The 22,269-nt window shown below is 51.7% G+C and overlaps 1 protein-coding gene across 4 annotated transcripts in view; it reads right to left on the reverse strand.

Moving 5' to 3' along the window:
• Nucleotides 1–22,269, reverse strand: part of PRC1 (protein regulator of cytokinesis 1) — a 149,976-nt gene that overhangs the window by 87,145 nt on the left and 40,562 nt on the right. For all 4 annotated transcript variants that reach the window (XM_075345898.1, XM_075345900.1, XM_075345899.1 and 1 more), the window contains exon 3: nt 6,837–6,959. In XM_075345898.1, the coding sequence (XP_075202013.1) occupies nt 6,837–6,959 (123 nt within the window). The remainder of the gene's footprint in view (nt 1–6,836; nt 6,960–22,269) is intronic.

Below are 22,269 nucleotides of genomic sequence, written 5' to 3' on the forward strand. Positions count from 1 at the left end.
CAGGACGCCGGCAGCCATTACATGCATGTCTGGCTGGAGGAAGGACGCAAGGCTCTGGGAGACCTAGACTGAGGGGCTTTGGGAGACCACACACCCGCTCTTAAGCGGGCGGTAAGCGGCTTTTCAGCTGGCCCCTCTAGTGCCTTACTGGGTATTAGTGTACTGTGTCACTGGACATAGATATTTATTGATTTCTTGCACTGTGAGGTCGCTTCCTGGCTGAATACCCCAGAGCGCTCTGAGGAGGCAGCAACATGTCACCCACAAGACGCAAAGCTGCCAAGGCTAGGGCTGTGTGCACTGCGTGTGCTGCATGTGGGGCTGCTCTACCAGCAGGCTCCAATGACCCCCATTGTGTGCAATGCTCAGATCCGGTGCTGCTTCGCCAGCCGGAGTCCGGAGAGGTAGTGACCCAGGCTGAGACGCTTGTAAGTCCTGCCCCGGTGTCAGGGACAGACTTTGCAGTTTTTGCGGTTAATATGTCTGTGACTATGGCAAAAATCCTGGAAACTTTGCAATCCATGCCTGGGGCTCAGTCTATGGACACGGCGAGGTCTATGTCCTCTAATCCTCCGCAGTTGGATTTAATCCAGACTGCAAGGGGGTCCCCGGCTTCTCAGGATGAGTATAATGACTCAGATGATTGCCCCAGCCACCCCAAGCGGGCTCGCTGGGAAAGACCCTCAACGTCATCACACTGCTCAGGGTCTCAGCGCAATCAGGCTCCCTGTGATGTGTCTGAAGAGAGTGATCAGGAGTCTAATCCTGGAACCCCTCTCAATCTGGATACCCCGGATGGGGACGCCATGGTAAACGATCTTATCTCAGCCATCAATAGGCTGTTAGATATTTCTCCCCCAGCCCCTTCAGCAGAAGAGGCAGCGGCAGAGCAGGAGAAGTTTCGTTTCCTCTATCCCAAGCATAAATTAAGTGCTCTGTTGGATCACTCTGACTTCAGAGAATCAATCCAGAAACACGACGCTCATCCAGAAAAGCGTTTCTCTAAACGTTCTAAGGATACACGTTATCCTTTCCCCCCTGATGTGGTCAAGCGCTGGACCCAGTGTCCAAAGGTGGACCCCCCGATTTCCAAGCTTGCAGCTAGATCCATAGTTGCAGTGGAGGATGGCGCTTCACTTAAGGATGCCAATGACAGACAGATGGACCTTTGGTTAAAATCTGTCTATGAAGCTATCGGCGCGTCGTTTGCTCCAGCATTCGCAGCCGTATGGGCACTCCAAGCTATTTCAGCTGGTTTAGCAAAAGTGGATGCTATCATACATCCAGCGGTGCCGCAAGTGGCGTCCCTTACCTCGCAGATGTCTGCGTTTGCCTCTTACGCTATCAATGCGGTCCTAGAATCTACCAGCCGCACCTCAATGGCGTCTGCCAATTCGGTAGTTTTGCGCAGGGCATTGTGGTTAAAGGACTGGAAAGCAGATGCTGGTTCCAAAAAATGTTTAACCAGCTTGCCTTTATCTAGAGATAGACTGTTTGGCGAGCCATTGGCTGACATCATTAAACAGTCCAAGGGTAAAGATTCCTCTTTACCCCAGCCCAGATCAAGCTAACCTCAGCAGAGAAAGTGGCAGCAGAAGTTTCAGTCCTTTCGAGGTTCGGGCAAAACACAATTCTCCTCGTCCAAAGGGACTCAGAGGACGCAAAGAAACTCAGATTCCTGGCGGGCTCACTCACGCCCCAAGAAAGCAAATGGAGGAACCGCTTCCAAAGCGGCTACCTCATGACTTCCAGTCCCCTCCCTCCGCATCTCCGGTCGGGGGCAGGCTCTCCCGCTTTTACGACACTTGGATGTCACAGGTCAAAGACCGGTGGGTGACAGACATTTTGTCTCGCGGGTACAGAATCGAGTTCAGTTCTCGTCCTCCAGCTCGGTTCTTCAGAACCTCCCCACATCCAGACCGTGTAGATGTCCTGCGGCAGGCGGTGGACTCCCTAAGAGCGGAAGGAGTAGTGGTTCCTGTACCGTCTCAGGAACAAGGGAGAGGGTTTTACTCCAATCTCTTTGTGGTGCCAAAAAAGGACGGCTCGTTCCGTCCTGTTCTGGACCTAAAACTGCTCAACAAACATGTGCACGCCAGACGGTTCCGGATGGAAACCCTCCGTTCTGTCATTGCCTCAATGTCTCAAGGAGACTTCCTTGCCTCAATAGACATCAAAGATGCTTATCTCCACGTGCCAATTGCTACAGAACATCAACGCTTTCTACGTTTTGTGATAGGAGACGACCATCTTCAGTTCGTAGCTCTGCCATTCGGTCTGGCGACAGCCCCCCGGGTCTTCACCAAGGTCATGGCGGCGGTGGTAGCAGTCTTGCACTCTCAGGGACACTCGGTGATCCCTTACCTAGACGATCTACTTGTCAAGGCACCCTCTCAAGAGGCATGCCAACTCAGTCTACAGGCTACGCTGGAGACTCTCCAGACTTTTGGATGGATCATCAACTTTCCAAAGTCAAATCTGTCACCGACACAGTCACTAACGTATCTTGGCATGGAGTTCCATACTCGAGCAGCGAGAGTGAAGCTTCCGCTAAACAAGCAGCGGTCCCTACAGACAGGGGTGCAATCTCTCCTTCAGGGCCAGTCGCACCCCTTACGGCGCCTCATGCACTTCCTAGGGAAGATGGTGGCAGCCATGGAAGCAGTTCCCTTTGCGCAGTTTCATCTGCGTCCACTTCAATGGGACATTCTCCGCCAATGGGACGGGAAGACGACTTCCCTAGACAGGAAAGTCTCTCTTTCCCAGACGGCCAAGGACTCTCTACAATGGTGGCTCCTTCCCACCTCATTGTCTCAGGGAAGATCCTTCCTGCCCCCATCCTGGGCAGTGGTCACGACAGATGCGAGTCTGTCGGGGTGGGGAGCAGTGTTTCTACACCACAGGGCTCAGGGGACGTGGACTCCGCAAGAGTCCACCCTTCAGATCAATGTTCTGGAAATCAGGGCAGTGTATCTTGCCCTACTAGCCTTTCAACAGTGGCTGGAAGGAAAGCAGATCCGAATCCAGTCGGACAACTCCACAGCGGTGGCATACATCAACCACCAAGGAGGGACGCGCAGCCGGCAAGCCTTTCAGGAAGTCCGGCGCATTCGGAATTGGGTGGAGGACACAGCATCCACCATCTCCGCGGTTCACATCCCAGGCGTAGAAAACTGGGAAGCAGACTTCCTCAGTCGCCAGGGTATGGACGCAGGGGAATGGTCCCTTCACCCGGACGTGTTTCAAGAAATCTGTCGCCGCTGGGGGGTGCCGGACGTCGACCTAATGGCGTCTCGGCACAACAACAAGGTCCCGGCATTCATGGCGCGGTCGCGCGATCAAAGAGCTCTGGCGGCAGACGCCTTGGTGCAAGATTGGTCGCAGTTCCGCCTCCCATATGTATTCCCGCCTCTGGCACTCTTGCCCAGAGTATTACGCAAGATCAGATCCGATTGCAGCCGCATCATACTCGTCGCCCCAGACTGGCCGAGGAGATCGTGGTATCCGGATCTGTGGCATCTCACGGTCGGCCGACCGTGGTCACTTCCAGACCGTCCAGACCTGCTGTCTCAAGGGCCGTTTTTCCATCAGAATTCTGCGGCCCTGAACCTGACTGTGTGGCCATTGAGTCCTGGATCCTATCGTCAACAGGCTTATCCCAGGGAGTGGTAGCCACAATGAGACAAGCTAGGAAGTCAACTTCTGCTAAGATCTACCACAGAACGTGGAAGATTTTCTTAACCTGGTGCTCTGCTCAGGGAGTGTCTCCCTGGCCATTTGCATTGCCCACTTTTCTGTCTTTCCTGCAATCAGGGTTAGAAAAGGGCTTGTCGCTCAGCTCCCTTAAAGGGCAAGTCTCGGCACTATCCGTGTTTTTTCAGAAGCGTCTAGCACGTCTTCCTAAGGTGCGCACGTTCCTGCAGGGGGTCTGTCATATTGTGCCCCCGTACAAGCGGCCGTTGGATCCATGGGATCTGAACAGAGTACTAGTTGCTCTCCAGAAGCCGCCTTTCGAGCCTCTCAAAGAAGTTTCTTTTTCTCGCCTGTCACAGAAAGTGGCGTTTCTTGTTGCGATCACATCGCTTCGGCGAGTGTCTGAGCTGGCAGCTCTGTCATCCAAGGCTCCCTTCTTGGTGTTCCACCAGGACAAGGTAGTGCTGCGCCCCATTCCGGAGTTTCTCCCTAAGGTCGTATCCTCGTTTCATCTTAATCAGGATATATCCTTGCCTTCCTTTTATCCTCATCCGGTTCACCGGTATGAAAAGGATTTGCGTTTGCTAGATCTGGTGAGAGCACTCAGGATCTACATTTCCCGCACGGCGCCCATGCGCCGTTCCGATGCACTTTTTGTCCTTGTCGCCGGTCCGCGCAAGGGGTTGCAGGCTTCTAAAGCCACCTTGGCTCGATGGATCAAAGAACCAATTATAGAGGCCTACCGTTCTGCTGGGCTTCCGGTTCCTTCAGGGCTAAAAGCCCACTCAACCAGAGCCGTGGGTGCGTCCTGGGCATTACGGCACCAGGCTTCGGCTCAACAGGTGTGTCAGGCAGCTACCTGGTCGAGTCTGCACACTTTCACCAAGCATTATCAGGTGCATACCTATGCTTCGGCGGATGCCAGCTTAGGTAGAAGAGTCCTGCAGGCGGCAGTGACATCCCCGTAGGGGGGGGCTGTTTTGCAGCTCTAACATGAGGTATTTCTTTACCCACCCAGGGACAGCTTTTGGACGTCCCAATCGTCTGGGTCTCCCAATAGAGCGCTGAAGAAGAAGGGAATTTTGTTACTTACCGTAAATTCCTTTTCTTCTAGCTCTTATTGGGAGACCCAGCACCCGCCCTGTTGTCCTTCGGGATTGTTTTTGCTGTTTGCGGGTACACATGTTGTTCATGTTGAACGGTTTTTCAGTTCTCCGATGTTACTCGGAGTTAATTTGTTTAAACCAGTTGTTGGCTTCCTCCTTCTTGCTTTGGCACTAAAACTGGAGTACCCGTGATACCACGGGGGGGTATAGCCAGAAGGGGAGGGGCCTTGCACTTTTGGTGTAGTGCTTTGTGTGGCCTCCGGAGGGCAGTAGCTATACCCCAATCGTCTGGGTCTCCCAATAAGAGCTAGAAGAAAAGGAATTTACGGTAAGTAACAAAATTCCCTTCTTTATTGGTAACTATTTTTATTTATAAAATTTACCAGTATCTACTGGGATTTCCAACCCCAAGCTTATACTCTAGTCAATAAGTTATCCCAGTTTTTTGTGGTAAAATTAGGTGCCTTGGGTCGGCTTATGCTAGAGTATACATTGTATTTAAATTTTAAAAACACCAGTATATCTAATTTTCTGTCTAAGCCCTTTAACCCCTTCACCTCCGGGTGATTTTCCGCTTTTTCCCGCTCCCCTTCTTCCGAGAGCCGTAACGTTTTTATTTTTTTGTCAATCTTGCCATATTAGGGATTAATTTTTGAGAGACGAGCTGTACTTTTAAAAGAAACCATAAGTTTTACCATTCATTGTACTAGAAAACGGCAAAAAAATTTCCAAGTGCAAAATAATTGCAAAAAAGTGGAATTGCATGATTGTTTTAGGGATATTTTATTCACCATGTTTACTATACGGTAAAACTGATGTGTGGTTGTGATGCCTCAGGTCGCTACAAGTTCATAGACACCAAACATGTATAGCTTTACTTTTATCTAATAAGGGGTTAAAAAAATTCTTAGGTTTGTCCAGAAAAATGGCTCACTTTTTGCCCCATTTTCCATGATCCATAGCATTCTCATTTTTTGGGATCTATGGCTCATTAACTGCTTATTTTTTTGCTTCTTGAACGGACGTTTTAAACGGTAACACGTTTGCGCAGAAATGCCGTTTTGATCACCTGTTATCGCATTTTGAGCAAAATTTGCAGCGACCAAAAAAAACATTTTGGCGTTTTGAATTTTTTTGCTGCTATGCAGTTTACTGATCGGATTAATTGATTTTATATTTTGATAGATCGGGCATTTGTGAACACTGTGATACCAAATGTGTAGATTTGTTAACCCTATAATTTTCAAATGGGGCAAATGGGGGGGGGGGCATGAGTTGAACTTTTAGGGTTTTTTAATTTTTTAAAACACTTTTTTTTTTAGTACCCTAGGACCCTAGGTCTGATCGCTCATTCTTTTTTTTTGTAGATCAGAGCAGTATTGCTCGGATCTACACAAAAGCAGCTCTCCTCTCACACAAGGCCCTCTACTGGCTGCAAGAGGAACTGACTCATGATGGCTACAGGCGTCATCACATGACCCTGTGCTACCATGGCAACCATCGGATCCACGTGATCACATCACGTGACTTCCGATGGAGCCGGGTAAGTGAATGACATTTTCACAGAGCGCTGTAAGTGGTTAGCAGGCATGAGTGGGGAGCGAATCCACATGTGCTTTATAGCCGCACAGGTCAGCTGTTCAAATCAGCCGACATGTGCAGCGATCGCTGCCGGCGGCAGCAGGCAGGCATTAACCTGACACAATCCATGATGTACCCAGTACGTCATGTGTCGTGATGAGATTAATAGTATTAAAAAAAAGAAACCTTTCAATAGGATCAAATTTCATATGTCTATGGTAAACTGTCCCCCCAAACTCTACAGAAGAGGAAATTAAGTAAGCAGTTTGATCTCTACTTGTTTTAATTATATTTATTGGCAGTCGCATATTCTAGACTGATACAGAATTATTTTTTGAGCCCAAGACAAGTGAATTCATGCTGAAATTGGAAAAAGGAAGAAGTGATCTTACAGCAGAAGTCATCTACAATTCACTGCTTGAACAAATTTCTCCTTGCAGAGCATTATATACTTACTTCAAATGGAGGAAGATGCAGCTCCTCACACAGATCATTCAGTTCTTTTCTGCAGTCATCAATGCTTTTTAGCAGACGATCTTTCAAGCTTTCCTCTTCTTCAATCATTCGTGCTAGAAGAACCTGTAACATAGACATCATACTGTAAAAGAAGGGAATTTTGTTACTTACCGTAAATTCCTTTTCTTCTAGCTCTTATTGGGAGACCCAGACGATTGGGGTATAGCTACTGCCCTCTGGAGGCCACACAAAGCACTACATTAAAAGTGCAAGGCCCCTCCCCCTCTGGCTATACCCCCCCCGTGGTATCACGGGTTCTCCAGTTTTAGTGCCAAAGCAAGAAGGAGGAAGCCAATAACTGGTTTAAACAAATTAACTCCGAATAACATCGGAGAACTGAAAAACCGTTCAACATGAACAACATGTGTACCCGCAAACAACAAAAAAACATCCCGAAGGACAACAGGGCGGGTGCTGGGTCTCCCAATAAGAGCTAGAAGAAAAGGAATTTACGGTAAGTAACAAAATTCCCTTCTTCAGCGCTCTATTGGGAGACCCAGACGATTGGGACGTCCAAAAGCTGTCCCTGGGTGGGTAAAGAAATACCTCATGTTAGAGCTGCAAAACAGCCCTCCCCTACGGGGGTGTCACTGCCGCCTGCAGGACTCTTCTACCTAAGCTGACATCCGCCGAAGCATAGGTATGCACCTGATAATGCTTGGTGAAAGTGTGCAGACTGGACCAGGTAGCTGCCTGGCACACCTGTTGAGCCGAAGCCTGGTGACGTAATGCCCAGGACGCACCCACGGCTCTGGTTGAGTGGGCTTTTAGCCCTGAAGGAACCGGAAGCCCCGCAGAACGGTAGGCCTCTAGAATTGGTTCTTTGATCCATCGAGCCAGGGTGGCTTTAGAAGCCTGCAACCCCTTGCGCGGACCAGCGACAAGGACAAAAAGTGCATCGGCACGGCGCATGGGCGCCGTGCGGGAAATGTAGATTCTGAGTGCTCTCACCAGATCTAGCAAACGTAAGTCCTTTTCATACCGGTGAACCGGATGAGGACAAAAAGAAGGCAAGGATATATCCTGATTAAGATGAAAAGAGGATACGACCTTAGGGAGAAACTCCGGAATAGGGCGCAGCACTACCTTGTCCTGGTGGAACACCAGGAAGGGAGCCTTGGATGACAGAGCTGCCAGCTCAGACACTCGCCGAAGCGATGTGATCGCAACAAGAAACGCCACTTTCTGTGACAGCCGAGAAAAGGAAACTTCCTTCAGAGGCTCGAAGGGCGGCTTCTGGAGAGCAACTAGTACCCTGTTCAGATCCCATGGATCTAACGGCCGCTTGTACGGGGGCACAATATGACAGACCCCCTGCAGGAACGTGCGCACCTTAGAAAGACGTGCTAGACGCTTCTGAAAAAACACGGATAGTGCCGAAACTTGCCCTTTAAGGGAGCTGAGCGACAAGCCCTTTTCTAACCCCGATTGCAGGAAGGAAAGAAACTTGGGCAATGCAAATGGCCAGGGAGACACTCCCTGAGCAGAGCAACAGGATAAGAAAATCTTCCACGTTCTGTGGTAGATCTTAGCCGAATTCGACTTTCTAGCTTGTCTCATTGTGGCAACGACTCCTTGAGATAATCCTGCAGATGCTAGGATCCAGGACTCAATGGCCACACAGTCAGGTTCAGGGCCGCAGAATTCTGATGGAAAAACGGCCCTTGGGACAGTAAGTCTGGTCGGTCTGGCAGTGACCACGGTCGACCGATCGTGAGATGCCACAGATCCGGATACCACGACCTCCTCGGCCAGTCTGGAGCGACGAGTATGATGCGGCTGCACTCGGATCTGATCTTGCGTAGCACTCTGGGCAAGAGCGCCAGAGGCGGAAACACGTATGGGAGCTGAAACTGCGACCAATCTTGAACCAAGGCGTCTGCCGCCAGAGCTCTTTGATCGCGCGACCTCGCCATGAATGCCGGGACCTTGTTGTTGTGCCGGGATGCCATTAGGTCGACGTCCGGCACTCCCCAGCGGCGACAGATTTCCTGAAACACGTCCGGGTGAAGGGACCATTCCCCTGCGTCCATGCCCTGGCGACTGAGGAAGTCTGCTTCCCAGTTTTCTACGCCTGGGATGTGAACCGCGGATATGGTGGATGCTCTGTCCTCCACCCACATTAGAATGCGCCGGACTTCTTGGAAGGCTTGCCGACTGCGCGTCCCTCCTTGGTGGTTGATGTATGCCACCGCTGTGGAGTTGTCCGATTGGATTCGGATCTGCTTTCCTTCCAGCCACTGTTGGAAGGCCAGTAGAGCAAGATACACTGCTCTGATCTCCAGAACATTGATCTGAAGGGTGGACTCCTGCGGAGTCCACGTCCCCTGAGCCCTGTGGTGGAGAAATACTGCTCCCCACCCTGACAGACTCGCATCTGTCGTGACTACTGCCCAGGATGGGGGCAGGAAGGATCTTCCCTGAGACAATGAGGTGGGAAGGAGCCACCATTGTAGGGAGTCCTTGGCCGTCTGGGAAAGCGAGACTTTCCTGTCCAGGGACGTTGACTTCCCGTCCCATTGGCGGAGAATGTCCCATTGAAGTGGGCGCAGATGAAACTGCGCAAAGGGAACTGCTTCCATGGCTGCCACCATCTTCCCTAGGAAATGCATGAGGCGCCGCAAGGGATGCAACTGGCCCTGCAGAAGAGATTGCACCCCTGTCTGTAGTGACCGCTGCTTGTTCAGCGGAAGCTTCACTATCGCTGCTAGAGTATGAAACTCCATGCCAAGATACGTTAGTGATTGAGTCGGTGATAGGATCGACTTTGGAAAGTTGATGATCCATCCGAAAGACTGTAGGGTCTCCAGCGTAGCATTCAGGCTGTGCTGACATGCCTCTTGAGAGGGAGCTTTGACCAATAAATCGTCTAGGTAAGGGATCACCGAGTGTCCCTGAGAGTGCAAGACTGCTACCACCGCCGCCATGACCTTGGTGAAGACCCGTGGGGCTGTTGCCAGACCAAATGGCAGAGCTACGAACTGAAAATGGTCGTCTCCTATCACAAAACGTAGAAAACGTTGATGTTCTGTAGCAATTGGCACGTGGAGATAAGCATCTTTGATGTCTATTGAGGCAAGGAAGTCTCCTCTGGACATTGAGGCAATGACAGAACGCAGGGTTTCCATCCGGAACTTCCTGGCGTGCACATGTTTGTTGAGCCGTTTTAGGTCCAGAACAGGACGGAACGAGCCGTCCTTTTTTGGAACCACAAAGAGATTGGAGTAAAACCCTTGCCCTTGTTCCTGAGGAGGGACTGGGATCACCACTCCTTCCGCTCTTAGGGAGCCCACCGCCTGCAGCAGAGCATCTGCTCGGTCTGGATGTGGGGAGGTTCTGAAGAACCGAGCTGGAGGACGAGAATTGAACGCGATTCTGTACCCGCGAGACAAAATGTCCGTCACCCACCGGTCTTTGACCTGTGACATCCAAATGCCGGAAAAGCGGGAGAGCCTGCCCCCGACCGGCGATGCGGAGGGAGGGGGCTGGAAGTCATGAGGTAGCCGCTTTGGAAGCGGTACCTCCATTTGCTTTCTTGGGGCGCGTGTGAGCCCGCCACGAATCTGAGTTTCTTTGCGTCCTCTGAGTCCCTTTGGACGAGGTAAATGGTGTCTTGCCCGAACCTCGAAAGGACTGAAACCTCTGCTGCCACTTTTTCTGCTGAGGTTTGGTTGTTCTGGGTTGTGGTAAAGAGGAGTCTTTACCCTTAGACTGCTTAATGATATCAGCCAATGGCTCGCCAAACAGTCTATCTCTAGATAAAGGCAAACTGGTTAAACATTTTTTGGAACCAGCATCTGCTTTCCAGTCCTTTAACCACAAGGCTCTGCGCAAAACTACCGAATTGGCGGACGCCATTGAGGTGCGACTGGTAGATTCTAGGACCGCATTGATAGCGTAAGACGCAAACGCCGACATCTGCGTGGTAAGGTGCGCCACTTGCGGCACTGCTGGATGTATGATAGCATCCACTTTTGCTAAGCCAGCTGAAATAGCCTGGAGTGCCCATACGGCTGCGAATGCCGGAGCAAACGACGCGCCGATAGCTTCATAGACAGATTTTAACCAAAGGTCCATCTGTCTGTCATTGGCATCTTTAAGTGAAGCGCCATCCTCCACTGCAACTATGGACCTAGCTGCGAGTTTGGAAATCGGGGGGTCTACCTTTGGACACTGTGTCCAGCGCTTGACCACCTCAGGGGGGAAAGGGAAACGCGTATCTTTAGATCGTTTAGAGAAACGCCTTTCTGGGTGAGCGTCGTGCTTCTGGATTGATTCTCTGAAGTCAGCGTGATCCAACAAAGCACTCAATTTACGCTTGGGATAAAGGAAACGAAACTTCTCCTGCTCCGCAGCCGCCTCTTCTGCTGAAGGGGCTGGGGGAGAAATATCCAACAGCCTATTGATGGCTGAGATAAGGTCGTTTACCATGGCATCCCCATCAGGGGTATCCAGGTTGAGAGGGGTTCCAGGAATGGATTCCTGATCACTCTCATCAGACACATCACAGGGAGACTGATTGCGCTGAGACCCTGAGCAGTGTGATGACGTCGAGGGTCTTTCCCAGCGAGCTCGCTTAGGGTGGCTGGGGCTATCATCTGAGTCATAATCCTCGGCCTGTGAAGCCGGGGACCCCCCTGTGGGCTGGATTAATTCCAAGTGAGGGGGACCTGAGGACAGAGGCCTCGCCGTGCCCAAAGACTGAGCCCCATGCATAGATTGCAAGGTTTCAAGGATTTTTGCCATAGAGACAGACATATTATCAGCAAAAACTGCAAAGTCTGTCCCTGTCACCGGGGCAGGACTTACAGGCGTCTCAGCCTGGGTCACTCTCCCTCCTGACTCCGGCTGGCGAAGCAGCACCGGGTCGGAGCATTGCACACAATGGGGGTCATCAGAGCCTGCTGGTAGATTAGCCCGACATGCAGCACACGCAGTATACACAGCCCTAGCCTTGGCAGCCTTGCGTTTTGAGGATGGCATGTTGTTGCTTCCACAGAGGGATCTGGGAGATGCAGCCAGAAGCGACCTCACAGTGCAAGAAATACAATATCTCTATATCCTACACAGTACACCGATACACCGTGAGGCACTAGAGGGACCAGCACAGAAAAATCGCTTACCGCCCGCTTAAAAAGCGGGTGTGTGGTCGCCAGATAGCCCCTAGTCCAGGTCTCCCAGAGCCTTGCGTCCTTCCTCCAGCCAGACTGCATGTAATGGCTGCCGGCGTCCTGAGAGAGAAGGGGGGCGGGCCCTGGGCGTTCCTGGCTAAGAGCGGGAAGCCTGCTTCCCTCTGTGCCTAGTGTGAGGGCTGGAGCATGTAAATCAGGCTCCAGCCCTCGTCGCTGCTAGCGAACAGCGTCTCTCCCCTACCCTGAATGACAGGGTGGGGGCGGGAACGAATCGGAGCTGCCGGCGTCCTAGGCCCAAAAAGCCGGGGACTCAATTTATAACCGCCGCCGCCGTAAAAGCGCGGACGGCGGATCCCCGGCGCACCACAAGTCACAGCAGCGCCGCCCGGTCCAGAGGGGGTCGGCGCTGCGTTCCCATACACAAACAATCCCCCAGTAATCTGTAGGGACACTAACTCCAACGTTGCGGTCCCCGGCGCACTACAACACCCAGCCAGCCCGGAGTGTGTCTGTGCCTGCCGGGGACACAGAGTACCTGTATGATGCAGGGCCTGTCCCTGATCGTACTCCTGCTCCGTCTCCATCAGGTTCTAATGGGTCTGTGGATGGAGCCCGGCGTCAGAGCTGAGAGGCCGGCAGGATCCCACTTCCACAGAGCCCTACCAGGGGATGTGGAAGGAAAACAGCATGTCAGGCTCCAGCCCTGTACCAGCAATAGGTACCTCAACCTTACAACACCATCCAGGGGTGAGAAGGGAGCATGCTGGGGACACTATATGTGTCCTCTTTTCTTCCATCCGAAATAGTCAGCAGCTACTGCTGACTAAAAACTGTGGAGCTATGCATGGAATGTCTGACCTCCTTCGCACACAAAGCTAAAACTGGAGAACCCGTGATACCACAGGGGGGGGGTATAGCCAGAGGGGGAGGGGCCTTGCACTTTTAATGTAGTGCTTTGTGTGGCCTCCAGAGGGCAGTAGCTATACCCCAATCGTCTGGGTCTCCCAATAGAGCGCTGAAGAAACACTTGTTCATCCACTATATGAAATAATCTTAAGACATGTGGACCTGTCACTTGTGCAAAAAAATACGAGTGAAATATCTTCTAAAAAGATTTTGGGTGCTTACCAAAAAAATCTCTCTCAGAGCCTTCATTGGGGACATAGGAAACTAAAGGGTGTATGCTGCCGCCACTAGGAGGCTGATACTATGCAAAAAAAAAAAAAAAATTAACTCCTCCTCAGCAGGTTACACCCACCAACTGGAACCAAGCTAATCAGTTATTGTTGCTTCTCCTACTGAGTTCTCACTAAAGACAAGAACATCTCTAGGTAAAAACATATAAAAAGGTTAAAGTAGTTAAACCAACACAAAAGTGGGTGTTGTGTCCCCCCAAAGAAGGTTCAGAGAAAGATTTTACGGAGAGTTTGCAAAATCTTTTCTCCATCGCTTCATTGGGAGACACGAAACCATGGGACATCCTAAAGCAGTCCTGAGGGTGGAAGAAAACAGAAGGAAGCCAAACTCGGGCCTAAGCTCAGGCAACTGCCGCTTCAAAGAACCTTCCTGCCTAGGATGGCATCTGCTGACGCAAAAGCATACACTTCGTATAACATTAAATCTGAACTTCTGAAAGATGCAGTCTTGGAAAAACAGAGCCGGACAGCTCTGGCAAGATCCACATTGTGCAAAGCTCTATCTATAGCAGGGGTCAGGAACCTTTTTGGCTAAGAGAGCCGTAAACGCCACATATTTTGAAATATAATTCCGCGAGAGCCGTACAATATGTTTAAAGGGCCATTGACAGATCAATCGCTCCAATGTTCACTTAGTACAGCAAGGAATGCTCCTCCCTGCTGTATAAAGCCACAACTGGACTGAAACAATGGTACTACACTCTGCTACAAACAGACAAACACACACAACTCTGCTACATACAGACAAACACACACACACAACTCTGCTACAGACAAACACACACAACTCTGCTACAAACAGACAAACACACACAACTCTGCTACAAACAGACAAACACACACAACTCTGCTACAAACAGACAAACACACAACTCTGCTACAAACAGACAAACACACACAACTCTGCTACATAGACAAACACACACAACTCTGCTACAAACAGACACACAACTCTGCTACAATCAGACACACAACTCTGCTACAATCAGACAAACACACACAACTCTGCTACATACAGACAAACACACACAACTCTGCTACATACAGACAAACACACACAACTCTGCTACATACAGACAAACACACACAACTCTGCTACATACAGACAAACACACACAACTCTGCTACATACAGACAAACACACACAACTCTGCTACATACAGACAAATACATACAACTCTGCTACATACAGACAAATACACACAACTCTGCTGCTCTGTGGGGCCTGCACCCGCGGCTCGGCGGGTACAGCACCCGCGGCATCGGCGGGGCCAGCACCCGCGGCATCGGCGAGGCCAGCACCCGCGGGGCCAGCACCCGCGGCATCGGCGGGGCCAGCACCCGCGGCATCGGCGGGGCCAGCACCCGCGGCATCGGTGGGGCCAGCACCCGCGGAATCGGCGGGGGGGGGGGGGGGGGGGGGATTGGCAGGGCATACATCTGGGGGGTTAGAAGCAGCTCACCGGGGCCCAAAATGGGGAGGCAGGGAGGGCATTTACCCGATTAGGTCACGGTGGAGAGGGGGCCCACACAGCGCCGGACAGAAGCTCGCCTCCTTCATCTGTGGGACTGAGAAGGCGGTAGCTCCGCCCACAGATGAAATTCAAAACAGGATGTCTGCGCGCCTTAAAGTGACGGCGCCGCAGATTGCCGCTCACCACTGCCGCCAATGCTTATCAGCGTGCACCGTGGCCTGAGGGAGCGCGGTGCATGCATCCTTCCCATAGACAGGTAGGAGCCCTGTCTGCGAGCCAGATACGGCCATCAAAAGAGCCATATCTGGCTCGCGAGCCATAGGTTCCCGACCCCTGATCTATAGGATGAAAAGGAGATGGGCAGAACAAAGGAAGAATGAGATCCACATTAAAAAGGTGAGACCACCTTAGTAAGAAAGGATGACACAGCGTGGAAAACCACCATGTTCTCATGGAAAATGAGGAATGGAGAACGGCAAGATAGATAAAGCTGTGCGTTCTGGAACTCACGTGATGGAGGTGATCCCCACCTAGTAGGCAACCTTCCAAGAGAGCAAAGGGAGAGAAATCTCCCAAATGGGTTCAAAGAAGGTCCCTGAAGAATGTCCAGAACCAAAAATGTAGGTTCCATGGGTCAACAGGAGATCTAACAGAGGGCACAGAGCGAGTGACACCCTTTAGAAAGGTCCTGATCTGAGAGCGGGAAGTCAGAATCCTTTGGAAAAGAATAGAGGGTGCAGAGAATTGGCCCTTAAGGGAGCTAACGGACAGGCTGGACTCGAAACAAGACAAAAAAAAGCCAGCAGGGAGGGGAGGGAAAAAGATAAGGGAGTGACCTGGTTTGTTTCACACCAATGAAACAAGGCCTTCCAAGTGTGATGGTAGATACGTGAGAAAAAGGGCCATCAAGGCAATCACAGAGCTAAAGGACTCCTACTGTAGGCAAGCTTGTTCAGGCGTTTGAGATCCATGATATGTTGGACGGAGCCATCGTTATTTGGGACTACAAATAGGGTTTTAATAAAACTTGAAAAGCACTTGTGAGACAGGACTGGGATGACAACATGTGATTGGTGGCGAGAAAATATGGCCTTAAACAAATGAGGGGTCCCTTGCTGGGTTGGACTTGAAGAAGTAGAATCGAGGGAGAGAAGAGAAATATTTTGTAGATGTAAAAGACTACCTCCCTGACCCAGGCGTCTTGGACTACCGAGAGCAGTGCGTCCTGAAACAGAAGGATATGGCTGCCCACCCAGAGAAGTTTCCCAGATGGAAAAAAATCTGCAAGATATGGATGTTGCCAATCTACTTTGATGCCTGTATGACCTCCAGGAAGAAGCTGATCTAAAAAAGGTTTTTTCCTTTCCCAACACACCCGACAGTGGGAATTCCCAGAAGATGAAAATTGACAAAAGGAGTGAAACTAAAAGGTCCATCTTCTGGGAGGAGTGCACTTTGGCCTTTGTTGGGGGAAGTGAGGTGCTCTTCCCACCAGTGGTGATTTTGTCCAACTAGGTTCCAAAGAGCCGGGAACCCTGGCGAGAGACATCTTGGATGCTGCATTCCTTAGGTCATAAGGAATGGAAAATCGCCACGATATTGCTTAACACCAAGGCTGAGCACCTGCAGAGTGTAGGGAAGGTGAGAGGAGATATTTTGCTGTGTGAGCTATCTGACTTGCCAGGTCTGCTAGTTTGTCAGGTGGGGCCCCAGATAGAATACCCTAATGTAGTAATTTAGCCCAAGCAGAAACTGATTTTAAGACCCAGCAGAAGCAATGGCCTAGTAGAGAGTGGACCCTGGGGCTTTGAATGCAGATTTGGCTATGTACTCAATGTGCTGTAGGATCCTTAAGTGAGGCAGTCAGGGAAGGAAAGGACTGTATTTGTGGACAGCTGGGAAACCAGGGGTGGTCTACGACCAGAGACTCGGTCCATTTCCTAACTAGATCAGAAGGAAAGGGGTACAGAATATTAATTCGGCCCATTTTGTTTGTTTTTTTTAAACAGTTTATCTGGGTGCTCCCATTCTGTGGAGAAGTCTATGTCAAACTCTTTGTGGTTAGAAAACACTAGAGTTTGCTTGTCTCTCAATGGATACAACCTGCTCTGAGGCAGGGGATAGTTTCCTTTGACGTTTATGGTCTGCTTCACTGCAAGAATCAGACTATCCATCATGTCACAGAGTTTGGAAAGCTGGTCGGAATCTAGATCCGAATGTTGCTCCGGAAGAGGGCCTGCTTTATGGACAGCCTGTGGTGCAATAGAGGAAGAGTGAGATATGGAAGACATCCTGGAGGAGATGGAAGGAGAGGAAAATCTAGAAGAGAAGCTGGAGGGCGTTCTCTTTTTAAGCGATCTTCCATGGGGGAGCGACCGTGGAGAGTTAGATCCGCCCTAGGGAGCAAATGGAGCCCCAGAGGCGGATGAGGAAATAGACAGATGGTTAATGACAAAGAACAAAGGTCTGGGAAACCTTGGTTAGGTTCGCCGACTGCGACACTGCTGCGGCCCTCTCAGGGGGTGCCAGCAAGCTCTTGCTTGCAGTGGGGAGGGAGTAGGGGGAAACTCATGTGGATCTGACAGAGGGGTTGTTGCAAATTGAACAGAGACCAATAGGCTGACCTGATGGCAACCTACAGGATGAGTATATGAAATGCAAAACCACAGGTGGGAAAGAGACAAGAGCAATTCTCCCTAAGAGTAAGTATAGTTTACAAATGGGGAAATAGGAGGGCTAGTGAAACACCCAAAATGACAGAGGTTGTTCCTGGACCGTGGAACGAACTGCAGAGAAACCGTGAATGATCATCCTGAAGAGAAAAGGAGGCCAGGAAACCAGATCTCACTGCTGTGCTCAAGCAGGAAGAACTAAGATAGTACCGATAGAGGGAGAAGGGGTGTGGAGAATGCTCATCCACTGAGAGTAGTAACTGGCCTAGAGAGAGGAAGGCTGTGAAAAGCCGAGGAGGGTAGGGCGGGGACGAAAAGGGCATGAGGACCGGCAACACGTGGCAATGGGAGGAGGTTGCCGGGGCCCAACGGGAAGAAGGGAATTTTGTTTACTTACCGTAAATTCCTTTTCTTCTAGCTCCTATTGGGAGACCCAGACAATTGGGTGTATAGCTTCTGCCTCCGGAGGCCACACAAAGTATTACACTTTAAAAGTGTAAGCCCTCCCCTCTGCCTATACACCCTCCCGTGCATCACGGGCTCCTCAGTTTTGGTGCAAAAGCAGGAAGGAGGAAACGTATAAATTGGTCTAAGGTAAATTCAATCCGAAGGATGTTCGGAGAACTGAAAACCCATGAACCAAAAGAACAATTCAACATGAACAACATGTGTACACAAAAGAACAACCAGCCCGAAGGGAACAGGGGCGGGTGCTGGGTCTCCCAACAGGAGCTAGAAGAAAAGGAATTTACGGTAAGTAAACAAAATTCCCTTCTTCTTTGTCGCTCCATTGGGAGACCCAGACAATTGGGACGTCCAAAAGCAGTCCCTGGGTGGGTAAAAGAATACCTCGATAAAAAAAAAGTGTTTCGTGAAAGTGTGCAGACTAGACCAGGTAGCTGCCTGACACACCTGCTGAGCCGTAGCCCGGTGCCGCAATGCCCAGGACGCACCCACGGCTCTGGTAGAATGGGCTTTCAGCCCCGAAGGAAGCGGAAGCCCCGCAGAACGGTAAGCTTCAAGAATCGGTTCCTTGATCCACCGAGCCAAGGTTGACTTGGAAGCCTGCGATCCCTTACGCCGGCCAGCGACAAGGACAAAGAGCGCATCTGAACGGCGCAGGGGCGCCGTGCGAGACACGTAGAACCGGAGTGCTCTCACTAGATCTAATGAGTGCAAGTCCTTTTCACATTGGTGAATTGGATTAGGGCAAAATGAAGGTAAGGAGATATCCTGATTGAGATGAAACGGAGATACCACCTTAGGGAGAAATTCCGGGACAGGACGCAGAACCACCTTATCCTGGTGAAACACTAGGAAGGGGGCTTTGCATGACAGCGCTGCAAGCTCCGACAATCTTCGGAGTGATGTAACTGCCACTAGAAATGCCACCTTTTGCGAAAGACGTGATAAAGAGACATCCCGCAGCGGCTCGAAAGGTGGCTTCTGAAGAGCCGTTAGCACCCTGTTAAGGTCCCAGGGTTCCAGCGGGCGCTTGTAAGGTGGGACTATGTGGCAAACTCCCTGCAGGAACGTGCGGACCTGCGGAAGCCTGGCCAGACGCTTTTGAAAAAATACTGAGAGCGCCGATACTTGTCCCTTGAGAGAGCCGAGTGACAAACCCTTGTCCATTCCGGATTGAAGGAATGAAAGAAAAATGGGTAAGGCAAAAGGCCAGGGAGCAAAACCATTATCAGAGCACCAGGACAAGAAGATCCGCCAAGACCTGTAATAGATCTTGGCGGACGTTGGTTTCCTGGCTTGTCTCATAGTGGCAATGACAGCCTGAGATAACCCTGAAGACGCTAGGAGCCAGGACTCAATGGCCACACAGTCAGGTTGAGGGCCGCAGAATTCAGATGGAAAAACGGGCCTTGTGACAGCAAGTCTGGGCGGTCTGGAAGCGCCCACGACTGACCCACCGTGAGATGCCACAGATCCGGGTACCACGACCGCCTCGGCCAGTCTGGAGCGACGAGGATGGCGTGACGACAGTCGGACCTGATCTTGCGTAACACTCTGGGCAGCATCGCCAGAGGAGGAAACACATAAGGCAGTCGAAACTGCGACCAATCCTGAACTAACGCGTCCGCCGCCAGAGCTCTGTGATCTGGAGACCGAGCCATGAATGCCGGGACCTTGTTGTTGTGCCGTGACGCCATGAGATCGACGTCCGGCGTTCCCCAGCGGCGACAGATCTCCCGAAACACGTCTGGGTGAAGAGACCATTCCCCCGCGTCCATGCCCTGACGACTGAGAAAATCTGCTTCCCAGTTTTCTATGCCCGGGATGTGAACTGCGGAGATCGTGGAGGCTGTGGCTTCCACCCACTGCAGAATCCGCCGGACTTCCTGGAAGGCATGACGACTGCGCGTGCCGCCCTGGTGGTTGATGTATGCGACGGCAGTGGCGTTGTCCGACTGTATACGGATCTGTCTGCCCTCCAGCCACCGCTGGAAGGCCAATAGGGCTAGATACACTGCCCTTATCTCCAGAACATTGATCTGAAGGGAAGACTCTACTGGAGTCCAGGTTCCCTGAGCCCTGTGGTGGAGGAAAACCGCTCCCCACCCTGACAGGCTCGCGTCCGTGGTGACCACAGCCCAGTTTGGGGGCAGGAAGGATTTTCCCTGCGATAGAGAATTGGGAAGAAGCCACCACTGAAGAGACGTCTTGGTTGCAAGGGAAAGAGAGACGTTCCTGTCGAGGGAAGTCGACTTCCTGTCCCATTTGCGGAGAATGTCCCATTGGAGTGGGCGCAGATGGAATTGCGCGAAGGGCACTGCCTCCATCGCTGCCACCATCTTCCCCAGGAAGTGCATGAGGCGCCTCAAGGGGTGTGACTGTCCCCGAAGAAGAGATTGCACCCCTGCCTGCAGAGACAGCTGTTTGTCCAGCGGTAGCTTGACTACCGCTGATTGTGTATGAAACTCCATCCCGAGGTAAGTCAGTGACTGGGTCGGTGTCAACTTTGATTTTGGGAAGTTGATGATCCACCCGAACTGCTGGAGAGTCTCCAGAGCGATGGTAAGGCTGTGTTGACACGCCACCCGAGAAGGTGCCCTGACTAGGAGATCGTCTAAGTAGGGAATCACCGAGTGGCCCTGAGAGTGTAGGACCGCCACAACGGATGCCATGACTTTGGTGAAAACCCGTGGGGCTGTCGCCAGGCCGAAAGGCAATGCCACGAACTGAAGGTGTTCGTCCCCGATGGCGAAACGCAAGAAGCGTTGATGTTCGGGTGCGATCGGCACGTGGAGATAAGCATCCTTGATGTCGATCGATGCTAGGAAGTCTCCTTGTGACATCGATGCGATGACCGAGCGGAGAGATTCCATCCGAAACCGTCTGGTGCTCATATGTCTGTTGAGTAGTTTAAGGTCCAGGACGGGACGGAATGATCCGTCCTTCTTTGGCACCACGAACAAGTTGGAGTAAAAGCCGCGACCAAGTTCCTGAGGGGGATCGGGAATCACAACTCCTTCTGCCTTCAGAGCGTCCACTGCCTGAACAAGTGCGTCGGCCCGAGCGGGGGGCGGAGATGTTCTGAAGAAACGAGTCGGAGGACGAGAGCTGAACTCTATCCTGTAACCGTGAGACAGAATGTCTCTCACCCATCGGTCTTGAACATGTGGCCACCAGGCGTCGCAAAAGCGGGAGAGCCTGCCACCGACCGAGGATGCGGCTAGGGGAGGCCGAGAGTCATGAGGAGGCCGCCTTGGAGGCAGTGCCTCCTGCGGCTTTTTGGGGTCGTGACTTAGACCGCCACGCATAGGAGTTCCTCTGGCCCTTCTCCGGCCTGTTGGACGAAGAGGATTGGGACTTGGCGGAGGGACGAAAGGACCGAAACCTCGATTGTATTTTCCGTTGCTGAGGTCTCTTCGGTTTGGACTGGGGTAAGGAGGAGTCCTTTCCCTTGGATTCCTTAATAATCTCATCCAATCGTTCGCCAAACAATCGGTCGCCAGCAAACGGCAAACCGGTTAAGAACCTCTTGGAAGCAGAGTCTGCCTTCCATTCTCGCAGCCACATGGCCCTGCAGACTGCCACTGAATTAGCGGATGCCACCGCTGTACGGCTAGCAGAGTCTAGGACTGCGTTCATGGCGTATGAAGAAAATGCCGTCGCCTGAGAAGTCAAAGACGCAACCTGCGGAGCAGAAGTACGTGTGACCGCATTAATCTCAGCCAGACAAGCTGAGATAGCTTGGAGTGCCCATACGGCTGCAAAAGCCGGGGCAAAAGACGCGCCCGTGGCTTCATAGATGGACTTCACCAGTAGCTCTATCTGCCTGTCAGTGGCATCTTTTAGCGATGAGCCATCTGCAACCGATACCACAGATCTAGCCGCCAATCTAGAGACTGGAGGATCCACCTTTGGACATTGAGCCCAACCCTTAACAACGTCAGAGGGGAAGGGGTAACGTGTGTCAGTAAGGCGCTTGTCCGGAACCGCTCTGGGCTTCTGGACAGCATCTCTGAAGTTAGAGTGATCGAAAAACGCACTCAGTGTACGTTTGGGGAACCGAAACTGGTGTTTCTCCTGCTGAGAAGCCGACTCCTCTACAGGTGGAGGCGGGGGAGATAGATCTAACACCTGATTGATGGACGAGATAAGATCATTTACTAAGGCGTCCCCTTCAGGTGTATCAAGGTTGAGGGCGACGTCGGGGTCAGAGCCCTGAGCTGCGCCGTCCGCCTCGTCCTCCAGAGAGTCATCAAGGTGGGACCCCGAGCAGCGTGAAGAAGTCGGGGAAGATTCCCAGCGAGCCCGCTTAGCCGGTCTGGGACTGTGGTCCGTGCAGGAGTCCTCCACGTGAGGCCTAGGGTCCCCCCCGGGAGCGTGCAGCGACGCGGACCGAGAGGTACCTGGAGGTGACAAAACCAGCAGGGCCCGGG

This window comes from Anomaloglossus baeobatrachus, chromosome 4, assembly GCF_048569485.1.
Source record: "Anomaloglossus baeobatrachus isolate aAnoBae1 chromosome 4, aAnoBae1.hap1, whole genome shotgun sequence".
In the NCBI taxonomy this organism is placed as follows: Eukaryota; Metazoa; Chordata; class Amphibia; order Anura; family Aromobatidae; genus Anomaloglossus; species Anomaloglossus baeobatrachus.